Source organism: Alexandromys fortis, unplaced genomic scaffold, assembly GCF_014885135.2.
Source record: "Alexandromys fortis isolate MF-2015 unplaced genomic scaffold, M_Fortis_MF-2015_v1.1 scaffold_51, whole genome shotgun sequence".
Classification (NCBI taxonomy): Eukaryota; Metazoa; Chordata; class Mammalia; order Rodentia; family Cricetidae; genus Alexandromys; species Alexandromys fortis.
In genome coordinates, this window is record NW_026067925.1 from 10,658,506 (window position 1) to 10,686,401 (window position 27,896).

General features: G+C 48.8%; 1 protein-coding gene across 1 annotated transcript; it reads left to right on the plus strand.

Annotated features, from left to right (window-relative positions):
- The first annotated feature begins 2,242 nt into the window (after positions 1 to 2,242).
- Hhipl2 (HHIP like 2) lies at positions 2,243 to 21,283 on the plus strand. Its single transcript, XM_050142860.1, has 9 exons — positions 2,243 to 2,713; positions 7,152 to 7,804; positions 9,468 to 9,611; positions 11,005 to 11,336; positions 12,759 to 12,885; positions 13,147 to 13,289; positions 17,762 to 17,843; positions 19,613 to 19,695; positions 20,724 to 21,283. Exons 1-9 carry the CDS (start codon positions 2,399 to 2,401, stop codon positions 21,029 to 21,031), a joined length of 2,187 nt encoding a protein of 728 aa, XP_049998817.1. The 5' UTR covers positions 2,243 to 2,398; the 3' UTR covers positions 21,032 to 21,283.
- Positions 21,284 to 27,896: the final 6,613 nt, after the last annotated feature.

Sequence of the window (27,896 nt, forward strand, 5' to 3'; positions counted from 1 at the left end):
GTGTGTCAAAGATTTCTGACAATTCCGATGGGTGGAAATCACAGAAAATGCTGGAAGGAAGCACAATTCAGGTACTAAATATCTGCATGGACCTGTGCCCTCTGGGTTTGGGGCCATGTGACTTTAGGGCTCCATATCCATCCATTAAAGAGTTAACTAAAAGCCAGGCGGGTATAGTGGCATTTATCTTTAATCCTAGGACTCGGGAGGCATCACTGTAAATTTGAGGCAGGTGTGGTCTACATACAGAGGTCCAGGCCAGCCAGGGCTATATAGTGAGATCCCATCTAAAAAAAAAAAAAAAAAAAAAAAAGCTTATTGGGTGACAGAGACATATATGAAGCAAGCCAACAGTCTTACTGCAAACTGGTGACATACATGGAGCAAGAATGCTTCTAAAGCAGCCATAGGGCTGGTGTGGTGGCTTTGCAGCCAAGCTCAACAACCTGAGTTCCATCCCTGAGTCCCATTGAATAGAAGAGAACGTACTCCTGAGAGTTGTCCTCTGACTTCCATACATACCATGACATGCTCCCCCGCACTCCCCCCTCCCCCCAGGTGTAAGAAAATCAGAGCAGCTATAGATCTAGCAGCATAAGGAAGTCGAGTGTTCTGTGCTTCCTCGGCTTTGTGCTCTGGGACACAAGGATCTGCTCATGAAAATTTTGTCTGTTGAAACCTGTCAATGTATGAGTGATAAGAGCCAAGCTTTGAGCTGATGAGTTGGCCACCTTTTCCATTACCGTAAGAATGTCCGGGGCCACCAGGAAAGGCTTACTTGAACCTGTGGTTTTGGAAGTTTCAGCCCATGGCCCTGCATACATTGCACTTGGACCTGTGATGTAACCTCTCACAATGGCGGGAAATGTAAGGCTGCTTACCTTGCGGCAGGTGGGAAACAGCAAGGGACAAGTGGGGGCTTAAATACTGCCAAGAGCACCCCCTCAGCGCCTGATTTCCTTCTATGTGGCCATGTCTCTGAAGGGTCCAGCACTTCCCTGTGGTGCCACGAACTATTGGAGGGGGAAGTTTGCAATGTATGCATTTTAGAGAATATTTGATATCTAAACTTCAGCAGCTAAGGGGAGCAGGTCAGAGGTGGGGGTGCTCAGCATGTGTGAGACCCTGTGCTCAATCTCTTGACCCTCTAGGAAGCGACTGGGGTGCCTGGAAGGGGACTTCCGAGGGTGAGTTTCTTCTCTCTCTCATTGTGGGGACACAGCAACAAAGGTTCCTCACTGGACTTGCTGTTCCTTGATTTTGAATTTCCCAGTCTCTAAAGAGGGAGAAATTTATACTGTTTATAAGCTAACCCAGTCTATTTTCTTTGTGTACTTTTAAGATAGGGTCTTATGTAGCCCAGGCAGGCCTCAGACTTGATGTATAGCCAAGAATAACCTTGTACCTTCGATCTTCCTGCCTCTACCTCCTATGTATTAACATGACAGTTGCACACAGTGCAGCCTAGATTGTGAGGTACCGGGAATCAAACCCAGAACCTTATGTATGCTAGGCAAGCACTCTACCACAAGCCACTTTCCAGTCTGTGGTATTTGTTGCAGCAGAGTGAAGTGACTGAGACACCCTCCCTTTACTGTCTGGGCTTTTCTTGTTGGGCACACAAGAGTTATGACATTTCCTCCCATCCAAGCCATCTAAGTATACACAAGACAGTCCTCCCTGATGCGTTCCCAGACAGTCCTCCCCGATGTGTTCCCCAGACAGTCCTCCCTGATGTGTTCCCCAGACAGTCCTCCCTGATGTGTTCCCCAGACAGTCCTCCCCAATGCTTTCCCAGACAATCCTTCCTGATGCATGTGTTCCCAGACAGTCCTCCCCAAACTTTCCCAGACAATCCTCCCCAAACTTTCCCAGACAGTCCTCCCCGATGCGTTCCCAGACCCACACCAGTCGTCTCGTGTCCTTGTACACTGCAGGAACCTGGACGCTTGCCTTGCAGAGTTTGCCGTTGGGACTCTGTAATGTGTGATGTGCTATTCAGACTGCAGAGAAACAGTAAACAAGTGGGACTTTCCTGGCCTGCCCCCAACATGGCAGGAATTCTGTGCAGGTTGAGGAATCACGGCACCTCAGTCATTGGCACCGTCACGCCTTTTGACTGAGCACCCGGGGGCCCCAAGCACTTGGCAGTAGGACTGAGACTTCCTCCAGCTTTGCTCTTAGACGGAACTGACAGGTAAGGGCACCTCTCACTAATATCACTTGTGTGCTTAGTCACCAGTCCGGAGAAAGGACTCCTGAGGAACCACCTCGGTGAACTTGGGGCAGGATGTGAGGGAGAGAAAGAAGGAAGAGAAATTGGGAGCGGGGGAGGGAACTTGGGCAGACTGGTCAGGCCAACCCAGGAAGGCAGCAGCAGAGAATTCCCAGGGCCCAAATGCTGGGAAAACATACTAGCCCACACACTATTCCTGGTCGTCTGGCCCCATGGCTCTCTCCTGGTATTTTCTACCTGGGCCTCACGTTCTTGGGCTGGGTGGGCCTACTGCAGGGACACCCCCAGTGCTTGGATTATGGGCCACCCTTCCGTCCTCCTCTCCAACTGGAGTTTTGCTCGGACTATAACTCCTTCGGCTGCTGCGATCAACGCAAGGACCACCGTATCGCTGCCCGGTACTGGGACATCATGAACTATTTTGACCTGAGGGGCCACGAGTTGTGTGGAGGTTACATTAAAGACATCCTTTGCCAGGTGGGTCTGCCTATGAGGAGGAGAGAGAGCCAGTTTGGAAAAGTGCTTTCTGGCTTTAGGGTGCTGGGTTGAGAGGCAGGTCCTGGAGTAGGACGCTCCTGCCAGGTGCCTCCCTGGAGAGCTGGGGAGAGGGTGTGCGCTGGTTCTCCATACTCTTCCCTCTGAGGTGTTTTCCCAGGCAGCAGAAGTCTGAGAAGCATTCATAGGGTTCTCAGGAAAGCTGCTCTGTCCTGCCGACAGGAACCAGAGAACTGGGCACAGCATTCCTGTGGCATTTATGGATCATGCAAGGGAGAGGGGAGTGGCCCCTGCCAGGGTGGGCGCATTGCAAAGGGAGCTTCTGTTATGGCAGTGGCAGCGGTGGGGATTGGGGTTCTGTCTGCAGAACTCCTGGGCTGCAGGGAGAGAGCCTCAAGTTGCTGGGAGGCAATGACTCAGAGTTTCTCTGCTCCAGGCTCGCCAGCAGCCAAAATCCACACTTGGGAGGCATCACCTTAGGTGAGCTGAGCTTGAAAACACGAAGGTACAGGCTGTGCATACACATGCCAGTCTGTGGGGAGAGGGTGCCAATGGGAGAAGCTGCTTAAGGAAGCAGCAGTCTCGTGATGTGATGGAAGTCCAGGCTGACCTTTGACCTGACACCTCCCAGAGTTAGTGCTATTGTGTGGCTGTCCCAGGGCTTCTTTTCCACCATGGTCACTGTTCCCAAGAATACTGGCCTCCCCAGCTCTAGGCATGGGCACAGGCATCCCAGGCAGGCATCACAGTACAGTTTGAGTCAGAGGGCAGCCACCTTGGTGGCATTGCCCTGCGGCTGTGCTCTCATGCCAGGGCACTATCCCTTAGCTGCTTCCTGGAGATTTGATTCTGAGATGAGCATGTGTGGTGTGCATGTGTGTGTGTGTGTGTGTGTGTGTGTGTGTGTGTGCAGGCGCACGCACATGTTCTCGTGTGTGGTGTGGTGTGGTGTGTATGTGTGTCTTTACTGAAACTCACTGTCAGGTGTCTTTCTCTGTCACCCTCCACCTTATGTTTTGGGACAGGGTCTCTTGTAAAATTGGGATTCCCTAACTCAGGTAGGTGACTGGCCAGTGAGCTCCAGCTGTCCTCTGCCTCTGGTCCAGTGCTGGGGTTGCAGGCACAGTCGCCTGGCTGGGATACAAATGCAGGTCCTCATGTAAGCACAGCTCTTCAGTCACCGAGCCGCCTCCTCAGCCCCAGGAGCTGGGCTTTACAAGTAGCATGGAAGTCCTCTACTGAAAACCTCTCTCCTCCCCGAGTCCTCTCTGATTCAGGAGCCACACTCAGCTGCTCCCTTGTTTCATGGACTTGAAGAATAATATCACCTTATTTGTGTCTATTTGCTACTCCTTCCCCCGCCCCCCCTCTGTGGTCTAGACCTGAAAGCGATGCTGCAGGTGGTTATGAACAACATTGGAGTCCTGTTGGCTTCGGGTCTCAGGACCTCTTGGTTACATCACAGCAGAGTAAAGCACCAGCGTCCTGTCTGGCCCCTTTCTGCACCGGTTTTCTGAACTTCAGGAAGTATGAGCTCTATGAGAAGCTGACTGTGGACTTTGTTCACCATTGCTTGTGGGGCCTGCACATGGGAGAGATGCAAGGGGACAGTCACACAGCAGAGAATCTTCTGGGCCCGACTTTCTCCCCCTGAAGAAACACGGGTTTGGTTTCTGAGATGAGTCAAAACATCTTGGCCAGCTCTAAATGGCTGCCTTAGCATGCCAGGGTGATGGTTATGTTTCCGCTGCCAGTGCTGTTCCCCAGGATTTCATCATTTCGCCCTTATTTCTCCCCCCTTCTCTCTTTGCTTCAGTGTCCAAGAGTGGGTGGACGGGAGTGAGCTGACACTAGAGAGTGGGTCAGTTTGGTTTGTGTAGCTCCTCTGACAAGCAGCCTTGGATGGACCAGACAATCCAGGGGGAGACACTGTGCATCTCTGGGTTTCCTTGTTTCCCCCTGCCTGGTTGCCAAGGGCTTGCTCTACGGTGTCCAATCAGGGGAAATAAGCAAGAACAACAGAACTCTAATAAACATGAAAAGTGCTTCTGTCCCTCTGTAAAGAGGACAAGTTGCTCGGATTGAGAACTGCCATTGGTCTGGGATGCTTGGCTGACAGGATCACCTCTCTCCTGCTGTCCCAAATTCTGTCCTTTCACCCTTACGTCTTAGTTACCTTTCCATTGTTGTGATGATATGCCATGGCCAAGGCAACATATAAAAGAAAACATTTAATATGGCTTACGATTTCAGAGGGTTAGAGCCCATGAAGGCCAAGTGAAGGGAACAGCAAGAGATCACATCTTGATTCATCTTGCAGAGTGAGACCACTGGGAAGTCCCTGAGACTTTTGAAACCACAAAGCCCACCCCCCATGGCACACCTCCTCCAAGGCCACAATCCCACCAGCTGGGGACCAAATATTCAAATCTATGCACCAATAGGGGCCATTCTCATTCAAACCACCACAACTGCCATTTTTACTTCCCAAGTCTCCCTTGCCTCTGTTTGCCTGTGCTATAGGGAGCTGATGGTAGACCCACAGAATTCTGTTGTGTTGTAAAGAGAGGCCACTTGTTTGTCCCGGCCTCCTGGTTAGCTTACACCCGAAATAACCACACCGAAAACTGTATTAATTAAAACACTGCTTGACCATTAGCTCTAACTTCTTATTGGCTAACTCTGACATCTTGATTTATCCCATTTCTATTAATCTATGTATCGCCATGTGGCTGTGGCTTACTGGCAAGATTCTAACTGGTGTCTGTCTGAGATGGAGGATCCATGGCTTCTCCTGACTCTGCTTTCCTTCCTCCCGGCATTCAGTTGTGCTTTCTCCGCCAACCTAAGTTCCACTCTATCAACTAGGCCAAGGCAATTTCTTAATTCATTAACCAATGAAAGCAACACACAAACAGAAGGAACTCCTACACCGCTGTTGCTTCTGAAATTGCTGTAGCCCAGGTCCTAGACTCTATGGGTCAATCAGCAGATACTCCTTTGGACATTTAAGCCTTGTATACTTTTGTATAGGGCAGTCTCATTACTGAAAACCCAGATTTGACAGAGAAACCTATAGCTTCCAGCATAGTGCCCTGCCCATTGTCAAACACAAATGTTAAATACATGAAGGAATGACTAAACATCTAAATCTCTGGGCGAGATCTTTGATTATATAAGCTTGACCTGTTAACTATGTCAAACGTGAAGGAACACAGAATAGGAAATACTAACGCTAGGTGTCTGGGTTTAATAGACACGGAACTTGTGCCATGTTGCTTCACCTTGAGGAAAAGGAAGAGTTGAAAGATGTAATACCATTGTTTTTAAAAAATATTCTTTTTGGGATAGAGAGGTTTTCCCTGAGTGGTTAAGAGCATTTGCTGCTCTTGCAAAAGCCTAGCATTTGGTTCCTAGCACCTATATGGTGGTTCACAATCACCTGCATCTCCAGTTCCAAGGGGGTCTGATGCCCTCTTTGGGCTTCCGCAAATGCCTGCATACATGGTGCACATAAATTCATAAGCACCCACATATACACAGAAATAAAGATAGAGCTTTAAAAGCTATTCATCCATCTAATATAATTTATGTTTGTTTGTTTGGCTTGGTTAGTTTTTTCAAGACAGGGTTACTCAGTAGGTATGGAGTCCATCCTGGAACTTGCTCTGTAGACCAGGCTGGCCTTGAACTCACAGAGATTCACCTGTCTCTCCCTCAGGAGTGCTGGGATTAAAGGCGTGCACCATCACCACCTGGCTAATATAATCTTAAGTGTCAAGAACTAAGCTATTAAGAGCTATGGTGACCTGTGCAAGATCTAACTAGCAGCCTGTCACGGAATGGGGGAGGGATTAATGGGATCCCACCCCCTGAGGATTTATATCCTAGTTAAAGGTTAATCAGAGAGGGAGAGATGGTTTCTTCAGTGGTATAACCACAGATAAGCTGCCTTGCTATTGTAAACAAACCCTCACCCATTCTCCTGTAAACAGACTTAACAAAACTCATCACACACACACACACACACACACACACACACACACACTGAAAGTAGATGGGGTGCTATTTGGAAAGAAGGAGATCAGCGAGAATGGGAAGGAGGCAGGAAAGGTGTTGTCGTGAATTATAAATGTGTCATAAAAATGTCATGATGAAACCCATTATTATGTAAAATTTAATATATGCTAATAAATATTTTGGAAAAGAACTAAGCTGCTAAAATGCTAGGCACAGCGTGGTGAATATATGAGGGTTCTTTTTTCTCCAGGTTCATCAACTCTGTCAGAAAGCTGGGTCCTGGGGAAATGATTAATAGCAATTTGTAGGCAAACCTCCAGAATCCAGATTCCCTACTAGACCATTGCTCCTCTCTTTTTGCTTGCTCGAACTGAGATCAAGTTTCTGGTTCCTCTTCCAGGAGTGCTCTCCTTATGCGGCCCACCTCTATGACGCCGAGAACCCTCAGACGCCCCTCCGGAACCTTCCTGGCCTCTGCTCTGACTACTGCTCCGCCTTCCATCACAACTGCCATTCTGCCATCTCCTTGCTAACCAATGACCGCAGCCTCCAGGAGTCCCATGGAAAGGATGGCGCCCGCTTCTGCCACCTCCTCAACCTTCCTGACGAGGACTACTGCTTCCCTAATGTGCTGAGGAACAGTCAACTCAACCGCAACCTGGGCATGGTAGCTGAGGACCACCAAGGCTGCCTGCAGCTCTGCCTGGCCGAGGTGGCCAATGGGCTGAGGAATCCCGTGGCCATGGTCCATGCTGGGGACGGCACCCATCGCTTCTTTGTTGCTGAGCAGGTAGGCGTGGTGTGGGTCTACCTCCCTGATGGCAGTCGCCTGGAGCAGCCCTTCCTGGACCTCAAGAGCATGGTGTTGACCACACCGTGGATTGGGGATGAGAGAGGATTCTTGGGTCTGGCTTTTCATCCCAAATTCCGCCGCAATCGCAAGTTGTACATTTATTACTCATGCCTGGGCAAGAGGAAGGTGGAGAAAATCCGGATAAGTGAGATGAAGGTTTCTCTGTCTGACCCTAACAAAGTGGACCCCAAATCAGAGAGGTGAGACAATCTCATGAGAACCTGAAAGCATGCTTCCAAATGATGCCCATCCATTCTTGGGGTGACAGTGAAGAAATGGGCCTGGGTTTTGAACACTAGCCTGAAATGTTAAGAAAACAGGCTGGACAGATGGCTCAGGGGCTAAGAGCAGTTGCTGCTCTTGCAGAGGACCTGAGTTCAGTTCCCAACACCCACACAGCAGCTCACAACCATCTGTAATTCTAGTTCTAGGGGATACGATCTCCCCCTCCTGGCATCTGCTGGTACTGCATACAGGTGGTACAGAAAAGAAAACATACTTACAAGGAAAGATTAATACACATAAGAAATGTTGAGCAAAGAGTCAGTACTGATGAATGAGAACAGCCTGGGTAGGTCTAGAGAGAAGCGTCCTTATGGGGTGTAGCCCTTGCCTGACTGCCCTAGTTAGAGTCATGCTTGCTTGTGTTTCCCAAGGAGAAGCCCGGACTGGCAGCCCAAAGGAATTTTAAGGTGATTATAGATCATATATTGAACACAACAGTAGCCTCTAACTAATTGTGTGACCACTAGAAATCAAACCCTTTCCATTTAGTGTGGGATTTCTCACTTGCATGGGAGCTATGGCCCAAGGCCGTAAAGCTATTCGCGCATGGGTAAATGATGCAATAGTTTCATTCTGTGGCTGTGACGGGTCCCTCGAGCAACAAGTTAGAGGAGGGAAGGATTTATATGGCTTATGCATCCAGACCACAGTCCCTTTCTGAGGGGAGGCGGGGCAAGACCTCAGACAGTAACTTGAAGGTAGACCTGCTTGCTTTTCCATGCGGATTTACCTCCAACTGAGGGACTCACTCCACAGTCAATAAGTACAGCAGGAGCAATAGAGGATGCACTTGGTAGCTGGCTTATTCTCGGCTTCCTTATACAGCCCAGGACCGCCTGTCTAAGGATGGGATACCCACAGTGGGCTGTGCTCACCCACGTCCATTATCAATCTAGAAAGTTGGCTCTCTCCCTACAGCAGTCTCCCGTAGACAAGCCCAGAAGGCAGACCAAGGAGACAGTCACTCATTTGCGACTCTCCACACAGAGGACTCTGTCACCACGCTGCTCACCAGGACAGATGAGACACTAGTTCTAGCTGGCTCCAAGGTCATCGTTGTCTCTCCATCACTCTGTCTTCTCCCTTTCTTTCTCCTTCCTGCCTGGCTCTTTTCCCATTATAGACAGACTAAAGGACTGGAAGGGACAGAATGACCTGCCACATTTGCCTTTCTAAGGAAGGAATGGGAAGTTCTGGTGGAGTAGAGAGAGTAGGGCACGCCCTGCAGAGGACTGGCTGTCACCCTGGCTGTGTCTCAGCTTGCGAGGTCATGGTCTGAGAGAAGAGAGAGCCACAAAGCTCTGGGGATGCAGACTGCTTACCTGACTTGTGTAAAAGTACTAGGTTCAATCTCTAGTACTGGAAAAAAAATAAAAGATTCACAAAGGAATTATACCAGGAAACATGGGGACCCTTATGGCCCCAAGCCACCTCCTTTGTGGTCCTTGGAGACTGAAGCCAGGTTCAGCTAACTTTTGCAGATCTTGATGGCTTGGGCCAAGCAACTTCTGGGTGTCTTGAGAACATGTGGCTTCAGCCTTGTCAAAACCTAATGTCTAGTTTCTTTTTCTCTTCCAGGGTCATCTTGGAGATAGATGAACCAGCCTCAAACCACAATGGTGGACAGCTTCTTTTTGGCTTGGATGGCTATCTGTACATATTCACTGGGGATGGAGGGCAGACTGGGGATCCCTTTGGCAAGTTTGGAAATGCCCAGAACAAGTAAGAGGGATGGAGGCTGCGTCTGTTGCTCCTTTTTAGAGTACCTCTGGGACAGTGTTCTTTCTGCCAGAGTCTAACTCAGAAGATCCAATCCCTTCCTCTGGAGCCAGTGAGAGGGGCCTTTGGCTGTCTGTCTTAAAAATAGTACAGAATACTTTTCTAGTTAATATTATAAATACTTAATGCAGCCAGGTGCGGTGGCCCACACCTTTAATCCTAGCACCTGGGAGGCAGAAGCAGGTGGATCTCTGAGTGTGAGGCCAGCCTGGTGTAGAGTGAGTTCTAGGACAGTCGGAGCTACAGTGTGGCACCCCGTCTCAATAGATAGATAAATAAATAAATACTTACTATAACTACCACAGTGCTGTGTAGAAAAGAATTTAAAAATTAAATGCTTAGCAGGATGGTCTATGACAACCGCCATTTAATTCGACTTAACAGTAGTACTGGACAGTGTGTCCCCAGCTCTGTCCTCGGCCCTGAGACACACGGGAAGCCAGCTGATCAGAGCTGATATAGACTGAGCGCCCAGTATGTTGCCGGCGACCACTTCATTTGGGTTGTATATTATTCTGGAGAACCTGACATGCTTCAAGGGCAAGAAAAGCTTCATCCGTTTTAGTTGTAATGACATCAGTACCAGACCTCGTGTAAGCGTGGATGAAAGGCCCCTGTGAAGTCTAGGGATCATGGTTTGCATTTTACAGACATGCGAAAGAGGCCCCGTAGGTAAATGACAGCCCGAGACTGGCACGCTGGTATCAGAGCCACCCACGCCAGTCTGCCCTTTGTACTCAGGAAGCCTTGTGCCCGCTGTTCATAGGAGTAACATATTAATGTCAATCACACTAAGCTAGTGTCTGCCGAGTGCTGTCCGTCAGGGATTTGACCAAGAACCATGTGCGTAATAGTTCATAAAATGTATGGTTACAGCAGCAATGCCGCACGGTGTTATTTGCCTACAGCAGTCAAACTCATTCCAAGATCTTCTCAAAAAAAAAAAAAAAGTCTTTTTCCTGAGCACACTGCTATCTGGGGAAAAATAAAACCATTACTTATTTTCAAATTTATAATATTAGACTGAATTGGAGAGCACCCATCGTTAAGATAGAAAACAAAAGCTGAAGCACTGAGGGTTATGTGGTGCAGGATCCTGTCGCATTATGTAGTAGATCTCCTTGAGCCAGAGGTGAGGAACTCTTAAGCGTCTTGTACAGATTTAAAAGAGCCAAGTAGGCCACTTTCACCTAGCTTTCTCTCCTGGCACCAGCTCTCAGTGTGATCTGCATCCCCCTCCCACCCCTCGTGTCCGCATCCTCCCCATCCCCACCCCCTATCTCTCTTCTGGTCCTTGCTCACCTGGGCCTCTTTTTTGGCTTTTTGTGTCTTTCAGAAGCTCTCTGCTAGGGAAAGTGTTGAGGATTGATGTGAATGGGGCAGGCAAGGATGGCCGGCCGTATGGAGTGCCCCTGGACAATCCCTTTGTTTCTGAGGCAGGGGCCCACCCTGCCGTCTACGCCTACGGGGTCAGAAACATGTGGCGCTGTGCTGTGGACCGAGGGGACCCCGTGACCCGCCAGGGCCGGGGTAGGATATTCTGTGGGGACGTGGGCCAGAACAAGTTTGAAGAAGTTGACCTCATTGTCAAAGGCGGGAACTACGGCTGGAGGGCAAGGGAAGGATTCGAGTGTTATGATAAGAGGCTTTGTCACAATGCTTCCTTGGGTAAGTAAGACGCTGTCTAGGCTTTTGGAATGAGTTGACTAGGTTGCCAGTGGAGACAGCGGTACACAACCTGAGTACCCTGAAGGCTATCTCCATGGCAACTTATTGTTGGGTTGTGGGGTGCTACCTCTGCTGCCCCAGACAGTGACACCAGACACATTTTGGCCATGCTTGTTTGAAAGTCGATCCCTGCTGGGTGTGGTACTTGCCTAGAATTCCAGTGCAAGAGGCAGAGGCTGGAAGACTGTGATTTCAGAGCCAACTCTGACAGCCCACAGGGGGTGGGGAGTAGCTCCCTAAAATTGGCGGATCAGTTATTTTCCTATCATTCTAGCTCCCTGTGACTGCCTTTCATTGACTACCGTGAGGCTTGTTTTTATCCCTGCTTCTTGAGACAGGGTCTGAATAAGCTTGGATTGACCCTGACCTTAAATCCATGATCCTCCAGCCGCAGCCTCCTGAGTACTACACGAAACCCTTCTCTCTATCACAACTTCCTCTGCTCAGATCACTGGCACACAGGTTCTGATCTACAGAAAGGAATGTTGGCTAACTCTGGAATAGAAGCTAAGCCAGTTGATATTGATTGGGGCCAGTGAGACAGCTCAGTAGATAAAGGTACTTGTTGCCAAACTTGATGACCTGAGTTGATCCTGGGACCCAAGTGAGGGAAGACTTGAACCAGCTCTTGAAAGCCATCTTCATGGCAAGGGCTCAGGGCATAAATGTAAAACTCCTTTTAAAAGATGGCTTCAGCTGGTGTATGCCAGGCATAACACATTTACATTTTGGGTGAGCTGGGGTACAGGAAGTGACTGTGCTTTAAAGAACTTTCTTGAGTGACTTTTAGGCATCCTATTTTAAGAACCATTGGTACAGCAAACTTGATGGCTGCATAAACGTTAAACACAGTCTCCCAGTTGGGACGCTCCACTAAAATGGTATTCCACACACACAGGGAAGAGAGCAGCCCCTCAAAATCAACAGTCAAGGGCTGTTTAGGAGCTTCCCTTGCTTCCAAGATGAACACTGACTAGCACCTCTTCTTCCTCCTCCTCTTCCTCTCCCTCCTCCTTTCCCTTTTCCTCCTGCGTTTGAGGTAGAGTCTCACGTAACCCAGCCTGACTTTATGCTTATTGACCCTTCCGCCTCCACCCACGTCTTCAGGCGTCCCATATGCTAACACCTGAGTATTTTCCATGAGTCTAAGAGGGGAACCAGGGAGGGGATTTAAAGGGAAGCTTGCATTTGTGACTGGTCTGTTGAGAAAAAACAAACACAACCTAAAAACAATTGAGTCAGCTGTCTGGCTTACTGATGGCCAAAAGCTAAATCAGACAATTGAATTCAGAAGTTCATGATTGATTCCCTAGACTGCTCCACCCAGGCAGAATCTCCGTTCTTTTTTCTCGGTCCTGACAGATGACATTTTGCCCATCTATGCTTATGGCCATGAAGTGGGCAAGTCGGTCACGGGAGGGTATGTCTACCGTGGGTGTGAATCTCCCAATCTTAACGGCCTCTACATCTTTGGGGACTTCATGAGCGGGTAAGGAAGTATTTATTTATCTTTTTATTTATTTGTTTGCTTTTTGAGACAGGGTACTGCTATTTCTGGTTGACCTACAGCTCACCATGGAGAACAGAATGGTCTCAAACTTATGGTGATCCTCTTGCTTCTTAGAGGTGTGCTTTACCATGCTCAGTTAAGACCCAGCTAATATTTAAGGACCCCCAGTTCTTGGTGGGAAAATAATCTCTGAAGTGGAAATACGGATTCCTACAACATAAGGTTTTATTTTTCATCTAGTCGACTTATGGCTTTGCAGGAAGATAGGAAAACTAAGAGATGGAGAAAGCAAGACATCTGCCTGGGCAACTCGTCCTGTGCCTTCCCGGGGCTGATCAGCACCTACAGCCAGTTCATCATCTCCTTTGCGGAAGACGAAGCGGGTAATCTGTTGCAGTCCTGTTGGGTTGTTCTTCCGTAGCCACGGGCTCTGGCTGCTCGTCTGTTGTCGTTTGAACAGTCGCTTCTCTCACGGCAGTCCGTGGGCCGAGTCTCATAACACGCTGGGTAATTAGTAACCTTGGTGCCCAGGTGGTGCAGCCTTTATCTCCGGTGTCACGGTGTCACGAGGGGAGGAGACAGGTTGGCTGCTGATTGTCCCACATGCCACCCTGCTGAGGTGGAAGAGCTCACCTCCTCGTGAGGGGCGCTGTGCTCTCATCTCTGACTTTGGAGAAGCTCACTTCTGCTGACTTTATTTTAAAACAATATGATGACGTGGGCAAGGCCCCAGGGGGTCAGACTAAATGTGCGGCCCATTCTTATCCCCTTGGGTGGGAGGAGATGTGTGACTATTGATTGGGTTAGGGTCTTCCTGACTCTGCCTAGGGTTAGTGAGAAAGAGATCTGGGTGTAAAAGTGTATGGGGGCAGGTAGGCAGCAAGGTTAGTTGACAGAAGAGGCCAGGCACATGCTAAGAACATCATTGAAGACAAGGCATGTACTCATGTCTGAGAAACATGTGTGCTCTTAAAAATACAGAACCAGAGATCTCATTTTTAATTTCAGCATTCCATTAGTTAATGTTTCATTTTGAAAGGTTAAAATTTAATATTACATTTTGTTTACCTAAATACACACAGGATATTTTGTCTAACATGTATAATGGCACAAAGGTGGTAAGATGGTGCCGTAGGCTGTGGATGGAGTTTGTTGCTAGAGTTCCTGAGGCTCTGGGTGCATGCCTGTAATACTAATATTTAGGAATGGAGGCAGGAGAATCAGAAATTCAAGATTGTCCTTAGCTACAGGGCAAGTCTGAGACTAATCTGGATATATGAGACCTTGTCTTACAATACACACACACATACACACACACACATACACACACATACATACACACTCACACACATACTCACACACACACACATACATACACACTCACACACATACACACACACACATACACACACATACATACACACTCACACACATACTCACACACACACACAGAGAAAGAGAGAGAGAGAGAGAGAGAGAGAGGACAAACATAGACAGAGATAGACACAGAAACAGAGAGACACAGAGACAGACAGAGATGAAGAGACAAAGAGACAGAGACAGAGAGCACAGATATCAAAGTCAAGTGTCTACGGGTTATAGATACCTGAGATTCTTCATAGATGTGAAGCCAGGGCTGCAAGTCTCTGAGTTTAGCCTCCTTCCACTTGGGGCCTCAGGGTGACTGCACAGGAACCTAGCTTGAGTAAGTAATAAGGAAATCCAGTCAGCCCTCTTGCTTTCCTTTCACTTAGCTGCTAGATAGATACTTTGAGAGGAACATTCTATAACAGCAGAGGGTATTTCGGGAGAGTCAAGAATTTAAATAGAGGAAGTCTATGTGAGTTCCAAATTGGGAATCCAAATACATAAAGAAGTAGAGATGCCAGAGGCTGGCAGGAGTCTGTTCAGTGAAGAGAAAACAGATAGGTGCAAGCCATCTACCCTGGTGGGGCACCTCTTCTGGATCCCCCCCAAAAGGTAGATAAAGCCCGACCCCCAGAGGCTGGCCTGCCTAGAGACGCGCATCTTCGGAGGCTGGCTTCTCTGAAACAGGACAGAACCCTGACTTCGGTGCTTTGTTGTGCAGAGCCTGTAGGCATCTGTCACAAGAAGAAAACAGTCAGGACTCCTGGCAAACAAAGCTAGTGTCCCTGACTGAATTCTGGGTAGCGGGACTTGGCCAAGGCTTTGTCCCAGGTTGGCCCTGAGGCCTGAGAAGCTGCCCCCAGGCGAGCTCCTTTCTCTTGCGCCTTCACCAAGCAGGCTCCACTTCATGTCCTTTGTGTATTCTTCCCCACGGAGGCTCTTCCAGATGAGAAGGTCCTTGTCCCCTGTACCAGTTGTTGCCTTAGGTAAGCGGTTTTTCTGTGGCCCTAGCCTTCTGCCTCCTCTCTTGCCACAGTTTACCCGTGGAGCCCTTAGACTTGAAGTGAGGCTTAGTGAATGGCTGGGCCCAAGCTATTCGTGGGCCTGTTTGTAAGCTGATCTAAGGAAGGATGCTTGCAGCAAGTCCTACTATGTTACAGCTATCTCTCTGCCTACAACAGATATTAAGGGACTGGCAAGACAGGTCAGCTGGTTGAGGTGCCACTGGACCTGACGACCTGAGTTTGATCCCAGAGAGAGAACTGAAAATTGTCCTCTGACCGCCACATACTTACTGTAGTATACATGCCCCTCGCATACACATAACTAACAAATAGAATATAAAATAGATATTAAAGATATTAGCTGGATACCACAGATAAAATTTGCCTTTTGTAATCCCCTTCCTAAAGATAGAACTGGAAGTCTATGGCATGTTCACAACATATACATTATACAGGCTGTAGTCATGGAAAATGAACATGCAGTGAGACACCCCTGCCCCCAACTATGGAGTTTCTGTATGGTTTGGAGGGGTTCCTTCCAGAGAGTGGCCTGCATTCACATAGACTGTTGGAAGACAGCCCATTTATCTTACGATGTCTGATGGTGTTGGCGTTTCAGTCAGATAGTACAAATTGAATCCAGAGTAGGATGTGTCCTGACTCCTTGGACCCCTTCTCAGAACAGCTACAAACTACGTTATCAGTATGTGAAGTCATAGTGTCTTCAACACTTGTCACCCTGGGTAGCAGACTCGGTAGACACTAAGAGCCTCACATTGCATAGAAACACATGGTCACTGTTCTCCACAGACCTGAGGATGAAAGCTGTTAAATACAGCTGTAGAACCGGCACATTTGCAACTTCCTGATTGTCTTCCACAAAGGGGACAAAAAGTCACATGAGCCATGTAAAAGTGAATTTGATACACTGTGCACTGTGTCACATTGGCAGAGTGGCCAAGGCTCGTGCGCCAGAGATAAGGAAGAAGAGAAGGCCGGGGAACTGACTTGGTTGTTGGGTGCCTGCAGGCAAGCATGAAGACCTGAGTTCAGTTCCCCAGTGCCCAGGTAAAACCCAGGTGAGGCAGTGTGCAGCTGTAACCTCGGTGCTGGAGAGGCAGAGGCAGGCGGACACAGGAGCTCAGCGGCCTAGCCAGCCTAGGTCCTGATTCCATAAGAGACCCTGCCTCAGAAAAGAAGCTGGAGAGCAGTCAGGGAAGACACTCAAGGTCAACCTCTGGCTTCTGCGTGCTGTTGCATACGTGTGCACGCCACACATGTGAACATATACATTCCTTCCCTCCTCCACACAAAGCACTAGTCACTAGTTGTCCCTCTATGCTTCTCTGAGGCACTGTGGCTCTGTCGTCTCAATGAATGACTAGCTGGGTCTTTATGTCGGTTGGGAGGCCACCCGGGGTAGCACAGTTCAGAACTGGTGTTATGATAATTTATGTCTAGAATTACCAATGGGACACTGGAGCCGAGGCTCATCCTCAGACACAACCGTGCTCTTCACGGGCAGGTGCCAAGCCAGGTGAAATCAGACAAGAATGAAGATAATTCCTGAAATGCAAGTAGGAAGGACTTGGAGGAAGCAGGGCTCTTTCTAGAAGTGACACTGAAGCATCTGGCTGGGGATGTTTGGGATGGGGGTGTGTGGAGAAGACCAAGGGGAAAGGTCACAAAGAAATAAACAACCCAGTGACTGAGAAAGAAAATGCCAGAGCTAGGCTGACAGGACACAGGGGTGAAGGAGCAGAGTAAAACAACCTACAGATGGCCCCAGCCTGCACCCAAGCCTCACCTGTGTGGAATGACTGGAGAAGGGGGTGGAGCTTCACTGATGTTTCCAGGAGGAAAGAAGGGATAGAGAAAAGCCTGGTGGATCCAGCACACACATGGAGTGGCCTCCACTGGGCCTGGCTCTGAGAGTCTTTGGGGGTTCAGAGATGAACTTTTGATGTGGGATGTCCTTCTGCATATATGCTGCTTTTATTGGTTAATGGATAAAGAAGCTTCTTGGGCCTATGACAGAGCAAAATAGAGGTAGGCAGGAAAACTAAACCGAATGCTGGGAGAAAGAAGGTGGAGTCAGAGACACCATAAAGTCGCTGTAGGAGACAGACATGCTAGAACCTTGCTGGTAAACCACAAGTCTCGTGGTAAAACATAAAATAATAGAAACAGGTTAATTTAATATGTAAGAGCCAGCTAAAAATACACTTAAGCTATTGGTAAAACAGTATTACAATTTTGGTATAGTTTCTGTGTGATTGTTTCAGGTCTGGGTGGCTGGGAACGAACAAGCAGCCTCCATCTACAAACTTTCCCCAAGAACCTTGCAGCCCCATGAGAGGCTGATGGGCAGGAGTCCAGAGCTCATCAATGGCGCTCACAGATTTTAGCACCATAGTTGCATTAGGTTGTTTTCTGTGTGTCCAGATAGTATGTGTTCTTGTTGCTGACTCCTGTTTCCTTAGGGGAGCTGTATTTCCTGGCCACTTCCTACCCAAGCGCCTATGCAGCGCATGGATCTATTTACAAATTTGTCGACCCCTCGAGGTAAGGGTTGGTGTCATTTTCTTCTCAGGAATTAGCTCATAGCTAGGTCTACGGATTGGTGCTCCCTGTGAGACTTGTTTCCCAGCCTGAGGTGGCATTCAGTGGATAGTTGACAAATAGGTTTAGTCATTGCCCAGGGTCCAGCATAACTTAACTTAACAACCAGGCTCTCTGTCTGTGTAATCTCAGAAGTTCCTGGGAGAGGTTCAGCTGATCCCCAAGGCAGTGCCTTAGATGCCCTGCTCAGAATAGCATGTGGATTGGCACAGGGTGAACTCAGTCTGGGCAGCACACAGCTCTTGTTCTCAGGCCTGAGCAGCCCAGCCTTCTGAGGGCTCTGGGTGGGTGATGATACCCCTCCTTTGACACTCTGGTGATTAAGTTTGCTGAGGAGATAATTGTCTTTCCCAAGAGCAGCTGTGAAGAACCAGACAGAAGGCAGGGGTAAACTCTGTTGTTCTTCTTGAGAGGGGAGTCTCATTTTATTGTCTAGGTTGGCCTGGTACTCATTATGTAGTCTTGAACTCAAAGCAACCCTCCTGCCTCAGCCCCCTGAGTGCTTGGATTGTAGGTGTGAGCCACAAAGACTGGCTGTTTGCACCTCTTTTCATGATGACATTTATTATCCATGCACCAGGGAGACCACAGCAAGCACTATGCACACACATGTTGACCGGATGCCAAGAAGATAGCAAGCCAGTTGAGTCAGCACACTGGCCTACATGGGGTGAGGGTGACATTGTAGAGAGGGCTGGAGCAAAGTGAAGGCAGAGAGGGCTAGCTGGGATGTTCCCGCTCAGTGCCCAAAGTCTGTTTGTTTCAGGAGTTGAACATGTGCAGTTTAAGAATGAGCATGATAGGCCGGGCAGTGGTGACACACGCCTTTAATCCCAGCACTTGGAGTGTTCTGTGAGTTCGAGACCAGCCTGGTGTACAAGAGCTAGTTCCAGGACAGGCTCCAAAACCACAGAGAAACCCTTTCTCAAAAACCAAAAAAAAAAAAAAAAAAAAGAATGAGCATGATGGTAGCTGGAGAGGAGGGCCATCCTTAGGGTCTGTGCCAGGACCCTTCGAAGGGATTTTCCTTAAAGTGATTCACCATTGCCATTGTAACAGCTATCATCATCATCATCATCATCACCACCACCACCATCACCACCATCATCATCATCACCACCATCATCACCATCATCATCATCACCACCACCACCACCACCACCACCACCATCACCACCACCACCACCATCACCATCATCATCACCATCACCACCACCATCATCATCATCACCATCACCGTCATCATCACTATCATCTTCTGAACTCTTATTATGTGCTGGGCCTTGTCCAAGTGTTTTTTTTTTTTTTTAAACTTCATTCTTCATCAATCATGTATGGTGTGCCAGGCACACAGCTCTCAAACTTCACTATCTCCCTGTGAGCCATTGGAAACCCTCCTCCTTTTCCTCCTCCTCTCCCTTCTTTCTTCTTCTTGTTATTATTATTGTTATTGCATTTCATAGAAGCATGCGTTGAGACTTTGAAAGGTGTCCTGAGCTGCTCTGATGTGGACCCAGTGCCTGTCACCAGGCTGTCCTCCCCTTTTCACTGCCCGCTGAAGGCCCCGAGTACCCTTTTCCCTCTGCATCTAGCTCTGAGCTCACTCCTATAGCATCCACCCAGTCCCGTGGGCAAGAAAGGGTCCACCCCAGTTCTAGTGAATCTTGATGTCTTAATTCTTGGGTCATCACCCTTCCTGCCCATGTTTCTAGGCGAGCCCCACCAGGCAAGTGCAAATACAAGCCAGTGCCCGTGAAAACCAAGACTAAGAAGATCCGGTTCCGGCCGCTTGCCGGTGAGTCCCCTTCTGTGTTTTGGTTTTAGTCATTGGTGCAGTCACATCTTTAACAAATCCCCAGGGTGGGGTGGGGGTTTCATACCTCCATTGTTTTCTATTGGCAAGATTTATTTGTTTTATTTTCTGTGTGTGGAGGTTTTGCCTGCAATATAGATGTGCACTGTGTGAATGCAGGAGTCTGCAGAGCCCAGCAAGAGGCTACGGATCCCCTGGAACTCCAGTTGGTTGTGAGTCGCTGTGTGGATGCTGGGAACTGAATCTTGATCTTTGACAAGAGCAGCAAGTGCTCTAATGGCTGAGCCATCTTGGGCTCCAATGGTCACAGTTTCTCTTTTAAGAGTTATGAGGATTAATAACTTGTAGTTCAGTATATACATCTCTCCTGCCAACTGGAATTAATGGGAGAGATACCTGCTTCTACCATGATTGGTTGTTCTCTAGTCATTCATTCATTCATTCATTCATGTAATTATTTATGTATTCATTCACTTGACAATATTTATTAGTACTTGCTTTGCAGGAGGTTCTAAGCTATTTAACAAAGGATGTTCAATATCTCTGACCTATACAAATTCCAAGTCAAATCATAGGAGGACATGGAGAGCTAAATATATCATGAGGGTCTGGCACAGAAGGGGGTGCAGGGCACTGTAAGGGAGCCTGAAGTGAGGAATTCTTCATGGTAAAATGGGGAGCCACAGAAGACTTGCAAGAGGAAGGATATCATCTTAGGCAGAAATCCCCATCTCTGGAGTGACCCCAGTCCACAAAGGAAGGCATTTACTGCAAGACCAGAGAAGGATAGTAAAACAATATCAATGCAAAGAATTAATATCATAGCAAGCTGGGTGTAGCGGAACTTACAGGACCTGCTCCTCAGGAGGCTGAGACTGGAGGATTGCTTGAGCCTGAGAGTTGGAGGTCAACTTGGAGAACTTGGCAAGAGCCTGTGAGGTCCCTTAGTGTTTCTTTGACAGCCACTCCCCAGCTGCAGCTTTCTCACTGAATGAATGCTTACCTTCCAGCCACGGTTTTGGACTTGCTGAAGGAGGAGTCACAGAAAGCGGCTCGAAGATCATCCAGTGCCCCCGTAGCTTCTGACTCAGACCGGGCTGCATCTCAGAAGGGCTCCCGCAGGAAGCCAACTTCTCCCACAAACAGAAAGAAAACACTGAGAGGGCCTGGTACCAAGAAGAGAGGCAGACTATGGTCCCCAGGTCCTCAGGGCAAGAGGGGGCAGAATCTCAACACCGGCAGGACCGGGATAAGGCAGGTGGCACAGCCCAAGTCTCCAGGCAGAAGCCAACAGGGACCTCTTGGGCAAGTTGGCTGATGAGACCAGAGATAGGAGAAGGCCTCACAAAGTGAGATTTGCTGCTGGCTGCTGGGGTAGGTCTCAGACAGTCAGGAAACCTGGGTGGAGGTGGGCGGGCAGAGCTTGACTCCAGTGTGTGTGGTCTTTCTCTCCTGGGAAATCTTGCTGACTGCTGAACACAGGAGCTTGGTCTGTGGGCAGCATTTCTGTGGCGAGACCACAGCCCATATGACCCCACACCTGGCTTATGGCATGCTCTTGTATGCATACCTGCCTGGAATCCCATCCGACATCCCTTCACCCTGAGTAATAAATCAGCTTTGGCTCACCCTGATGCATCCTTTGATCTTAGTGTTTGGCAGTGGGAAATCCAGCTTGTTTCAGCCAGCTTGCTTAAGCAGCCCACTCCACACTCCCGTTGTCTGTAAGTGACTGGCTCCTAAGTAAGCCCTCCAGAAGATAGATGGCCCCTTTCTTTCCTCCAGACAGAAGCCCGCGCACCGAAGACAAGCAGGTTCAGCTCTGATCCTCCAGAAACGGCACAGTCAGCCAATGGTCCATCTCAAAACAGTACGCCTCCCTCTGTGAGGGCCTCAGTGAAGGAATGTGGCTTCTGAACCACAGGAAGAATTATGAACTAAAGTGTGTGTGTTTGGGGGGCACTGGAGAGATGGCTCAGAAATAGCACTGGCAGCTCTTCCAGAGGATGTGGGTTCAGTTCCCAACACTCACGCAACACCTCACAACCACCTCTAATTCCAGTTCCAGGGGATCCAATGTCCTCTTCTGGCTGCTAAAGGCTCCAGGTTCACACGTGGTTCATATATATCCACACACACACTTAAGAAAGAAAAACTAGGAGAGGAAGTGAGGTTCTGGCAGTTCTCCAAATCCTGAATTACACCCAGAACACTGAGGGATGCTGAGTTTCAAGAGGACAAGCATAGCACACTATGGTGGCCGAGGGCTTTATAGCACAGTATAGTGGTTTCTAAAAGTTAAGGGCTTTTAGGGGTTAATTGGGCTCTGCTCTAGATGGGATGAATGTACTCTGGACTGTGTTTTTTTGTCTGTTTGCTATGTTTGTTTGTTTTCTGATAGAAACCAGTTGCCTCTTTCTTTGCAACAGGCACACTGGCTCACTCTGCACCTCCCCAGCCTTTCCACAAAAACACATGCGCTGGTGCTTGCAGATCAAGCGGTGGGGCTGGGCGGCGACAGGGGCCGAAGGATAAGGTCTGGTCACGACAGCTGCGGTGATACAGGTGTATGGCAGGAGACAGCTCCCTGCCAGCTCCATGCTGCCACCCCCAGTGGCCTTGAGGAGCTCTGGTTGGAGACCTCTCCCCAGGCGAAGTCGGGTGCTGGGCTGCGCCCTCAGGGCAGGACGCTATGAAGCAGCGTTGGGGTCTTAAGAAGAGGTTTGAAGAGGTTAAAACACGGGTGTTAACAGGAGGCCGGATGCTAAGAGAGCGGTTAGTAGTCATACAGAGTGGGCTCCGTTCCCCCAGGTGTCTTAGTCACAGCCACACACGTGATTGTGGTGGCTCCTGAAAACATACATGAAGTTTCTTGGGAACCCTCTTTTTTCCCCCTCTTCCCGTTTTTGGTAAATGGAGTCGCAGAGTTCCTGCGTCACCTTGGATAAGCTAAAACCACACTAACAAAATAGGGGACGTGAATTATAATTAGACATTTTATTCAAGCCAGCAGCATGTTCAAGCGTTCTAAGCTGTGAAGCCTTCCTAACGACATAGCTTACATTCCCTCCCTCCTTTGTTCTAAGTTTTCTGAAGGGAGGTATGTTTGTTTCCTCTCCAGTCGGACCAGACGCACTTCACGAGGCCTCCACTTTGTGTATCCTGACCGTCCCAAACACAGTTCTTTAACTGGCCCTGACCCCGAAACCTGGGTGAAAAATCCAGAGCCTGGAAAATTCATGAGTTCAGAAAAGATTCTTGGCTCTCTACCGCAAGTGCCTGTGCGCACAGGGCATCCTAGCATCCACGAGAAAACAGAGACTGGCTGTGACCACAAAGCAGTCGAGAACTTTCATTTTGGGAGTCCCTCCCCTGCCCTTGCCTTCTCGCAGGACAGGACCTTGGACCCAGGCTGGGCTGGCGGACGGAGGCTGCCACGCGTCGGCCACAGCCAGGGCGGTGTCCAGGTCCCTGTGGCCACATTCCCAAGGCCACCGGCAGAGATGGCCGGAGCGGCGCCACAGCGCCTCCCACCGGCAGACCTGCGCAACTGCAGGCCTGGAGCCTTCCCACAGTCAGAAGTCAAGTTTTGTCCAGGTCTGCCTTCCATTAGAGAGAGGGTGGAGCCTTATACACCCATCCTGACTCACCAGTACGTCGTACCCTCACACCCCACCCCAACCCCTTGCGCCTCTTCTTGCTTTTGTTGAATTCCAGGATTTCTTTTTTTTTTTCTGCGTCACTTCTAAAATACAGTAAGAATGTCTGGCATTCATGTGTATATCTGTAGAAGCAGCCCCAGGTGCTAACATCTTAGGAACCTCTTTCCCATGGAATCTTTTTTGTTCGCTTATTTATTTTAAATGATATTTTTATTCTTGGAGAGTTCCATATGCTTGCGCAACTGTCGGTTCTGTGGACTCTCCTACTGACTCCCTCTAGCTCCCCCTAGTGCCTCCACCCCTCCCCTACCAGCTTCAGCTTCGAGTTCTCTGTTTTGATTTGTATTATCAGTTACCCCTTGAACCCAATTAGTGCTGCCCCCGCGCACGTGAGAGTGGGTTCCTCCAGTAGGACGTGAGCGGATAGCCACAGCTAATGAGATCTGATGCACGGGACAGCTGTGCCAGAGCCAAAAGTCAGCGTTCCACAGCTTCCACAGCTGGCTCTTCCATTCTGTCTGTCCCTTCTTTGAAGTTCCCGGAGCATTGGATTCTGGGAGGTCGGTACTGAGGACCCATCCACAGCTGAGCCCTCAGTTTTATACTCAGCACCTTGACCTGTGATGTGTCTCTGCATGAACCACCATGGAACGGCCAAAGGAAGCTTCTCTGACCAAAGCCGAAAGGAGCACAGATCTGTTGGTACACGCATATTTAGAAGGTGTTTGATAGTTGATAGTAGGACCCTTTAGCAAGAAAAAAAAAAAGAAAGAAAAAAGAAAAAAGGGAGATACCCCATATTGCCCGACAGGGCCTATAATCTCCTCAGCATGGGCTTTTGCTCAGGTTTACAGTACCAGGTATGAAATTCCTCCTGTGGGGCAAGCCTCACATCCAATCAGAAAGTGATTGGTTACCTGCTTAGCTGTTGAGCCCTTATATTCCAGGGGGCTCTTTCTGTGGTCTGATCAGTGTTGTTGCGTGCAAGGGTCACAGCTGCATCAGGTTATTGGTGACTTTCTCCTCCAGAGGCCTGCACCGCACCTCAGGCACTCTGCACGCTAGCAAAGAGAGTTTCTTGATCTCTGTGTTGAGCACCGAAAATTAGGGGTGTCTTCAGCAGTAGGGTCTGACCATCTATCTATGGAGGGCAACCAGGAGCAGCAGTAATGGGCTGTGTTGTTCTGGGTATCTCTGGGGTCTCCTTAAACAGTAACTCATAGGGAGGTATGGCCTGCCTGGCACTGAGATTTTCATTTAATAACTCATGTCTTCTGGGAACAGTATTACTCACTCATGTGGGGTACTTCTGTTCAATATCTATCTTCTATCTATCTATCTATCTGTCTGTCTATCCATCTATCTCTCTTAAAATTAGTGGCATTTATTTATTTATTTATTGGAATTTTCGAGACAGGGTTTCTGGGTAGCTTTTGATTCCTATCCTGGAACTAGCTCTTCTAGACCAGGCTGGCCTTGAACTCACAGAGATCCGCCTGCCTCCCAAGGGCTGGGATTAAAGGCGTGCGCTAATTAGTGGCTTTTAATTAGGCTTCTTCACGTATCCACACTTTGGGCTAACCCACTCCTGCCATCTCATCTCCTAAACCCCCTTGTCCCCACGTAAGTCTTTAACCCTTATTATATTCCCCCTCTCTCTTTCATGGCGCCTGTGTTCCAATGTTCCGCTGTGACTTGTTCCTCACCAGGGAAGTAAGGGGAGAATTAGGAGTCGGAGAGTAAGTTCCAAGGACCTGTTTATAAACCTAAAGCTTGGTCCCTACAGCCTCCCACGTCCCGGCAAGTCTCCATGCCCAGCACAGCCTCCCCAAACAGCGCCACCTACTGGGACCAAGTGTTTAAACACATGAATGTATGGAGACGTTTCACATCCAAACCACTAGACTTACGTACTTGTTTCTAGACAAAAGGTTTTTATTCAGGGATGATTTTGTGTCCCCCATGGTAGGGAGCCGATTGCAACATCTGCAGATATTTTGGTTATTATAACATGATGGAGTTGGGGCGTGGGGGTGCTACTGGCATTTCCTGGGCAAAAGGCCAAGGGTACTGTTAAATGTTTGTGGTGGACGGGCAGCTTCACAGTAACACAGACTGCTTTGACCCAGTGATGCCAAGGGCAAGAAGTCCCAGTCTCTAAACATCTGCAGTAACGGGGAATCTGACGTTGCTGGACGGTGCGTGCCTGTAGCTCGCGCTTCTCGCACTGGGCAGGCAATGAGCAAGGACTCTGGACAACGCCCGGCCAGCAGCCTATCTATTCTTAGAGGCCACAGTGGAGACACTCTCTTCCTCTTAGATGTGAAGAGCCATGGCGACATGGCACCGTGAGACTAATCTTGCACCCCAAATTTAGAGATCTTGATCCGAAAGGTTAAATAAAGACAAGACGGTTGCATCAGGTCCCTTGGGAGGACCATCTTTCTCCACGTCCGTGTTTGGGACACCTGGAGACAGCATTAGCTTGTCTGTCATGAACTCGTCATTTAGAAGCAACAGCTGCCAAAGAAGAAGGGTGAGGCAGGACTGGCAAGTAAAAGTCTCGCTCGGCTTCCTTGTTGGTGCCATGGGTCTTAGCTCATTGACCTCAAAGATAGAAAGATCATACGACTTCCCGGCAAAATGTTCCAGCTGAGTAAGGAGAGGAGAATTCATGTAAAACTCCCCAGGAGAAAACTTCCCTAAAAAAGGACCTCCGAGGTCCTCTTGGCTGCTATTAAGCGGCTGATCAGTAGGTGGCGCTAGGTCACCACATAAGAGGATTCCTCCTTGGCCTGCAAATTATTTCTGTCAGTCTTGGAGTGCAACACACTCCGAGAGAGAAAAATAGAGTAACAGGAAAGATTTAGTTCTTAAAATAAGTCAGCAGCTTAGTGAGGCAGACTCGACCGCGGCAGGTACATTTTCTTGCTTGAACTGGTGGAAAAAGGACATTTGCTGCCAGAGGCTCTGGCTGCAGATACCAAATCATCGAAACACACAATTAAATGAAGTCACGCAGCAGGCCTGGCCTCACAGGTGAACCTGAGCCATCTGGCGCCCAGTCACAAGTCTGGGATCCGGCATGGACAGTCTTGTTTTCTCCATCAGTTCTGGTCCCGGCTTCTTGTTGTTTTGTCAACTTGCAGATGCAACGCGATCGGGTTTTCTCTTTCTGGATGAGAAATTGGTTTGCAATTGATTCCTTGCCTGGGAACTGAGCAAATGACTCAAGAAAAAGGGGCTGGATAGCAGTGTTGTCCCTTGCCCTCCCTTCCCCCAATTCTGAGAGCTAGCGCCCCCTTCCCTACCCCCAATTTTGAGAACTAGGTTGCTGGAAAATGCTGTGGAGCAGATTCTGATATTTTGGAAAAGTCAAATCCTGGCATCAATGCGGGCCGTTGTGGAAGAGATTTGACTGGGAGGAAACAGAGGAGAAAGATGGCGGGTTAAACAGGCCCTAGGGGGAGAGTTTTTAATAGCATATATTAATATGCATAATAACGGGGTTCGTTATGATATTTCTATACGTGTAGCTAAAGCATTTCAACTATATTCACCCTCTCTTGTCCCGGGTCCCCTCCTGCTGGTCCCATCCCTCTTCCCAACAAGTCTCCATTCAACTGTCATGTCTCCCTGTTGTTCCTGTTTCCTTAGGACTGCTCACGGGAGTAAGGATGGAAGTTTATTAACTGGAGCAGGACCACTTAGCAGTGGCTACACCACTGAAGGAAGGGGTTCCCCCTCCCCCAGCAGCCATTAACTGCCCGCTACTCTCCAGGGAGGAGCTGTACCCCTCTGAGTCCTGAGATGCTGATGGCCTTGTCTGAGCAGGTCCTGTCAATCACCGTGAGCTCAGGCATGCCATTGCTGTGTCACGCCTAGAAGACAGGGTCCCACAGCAAAGCATCTGTGTTTCTTGTAATTGTTGGGGACCCCTGAGTGTAAGTCGGGCTTTGTTCCCAGAAGGCATGCGACAGCGGTAAGTTAGCACGGCAAACTATAAACAGAATTCATACGCCTGGATAAAGGAATCAGCAAATTTGCCTTCTACAGTAGCATGTACATCATCTTCTGCAGATGACAAACACTGCTTCAGGAGCAATCATAATCGAGTCCCTGCATGTTAATGATGCTTGTGGATCTCGACTGTAGTTGCTGGAAGCCTAGCAGTGGGATGCTGTCTCCCACATCACTTCAGGTTAACAGCAGACCCTCAAGAACTCTGGTCTAAGAAACAGTGTTTCCAGGCCTCAGGGAATAAGAATTAACTTTCATGTAGAGATAAACTGACAAGTGAAACCCACAGGGGAGTTGTCCCTCCTCATCCAGGGACATTGCGGCCACCCATCTGACGTTTCTCTTATCTGTGGGACATCCAGTCTACACAATGTTAACTTCAGGGCACGAGGAAGATCTGAGCAGAAATGAAAGGAGGATCTCTGCCTGTAGGAAGACATGGCAACAGGCCCCCTGCTCTGCAGATCCTTCGCACATCCGATCCGAGAAACGGGCACTTCT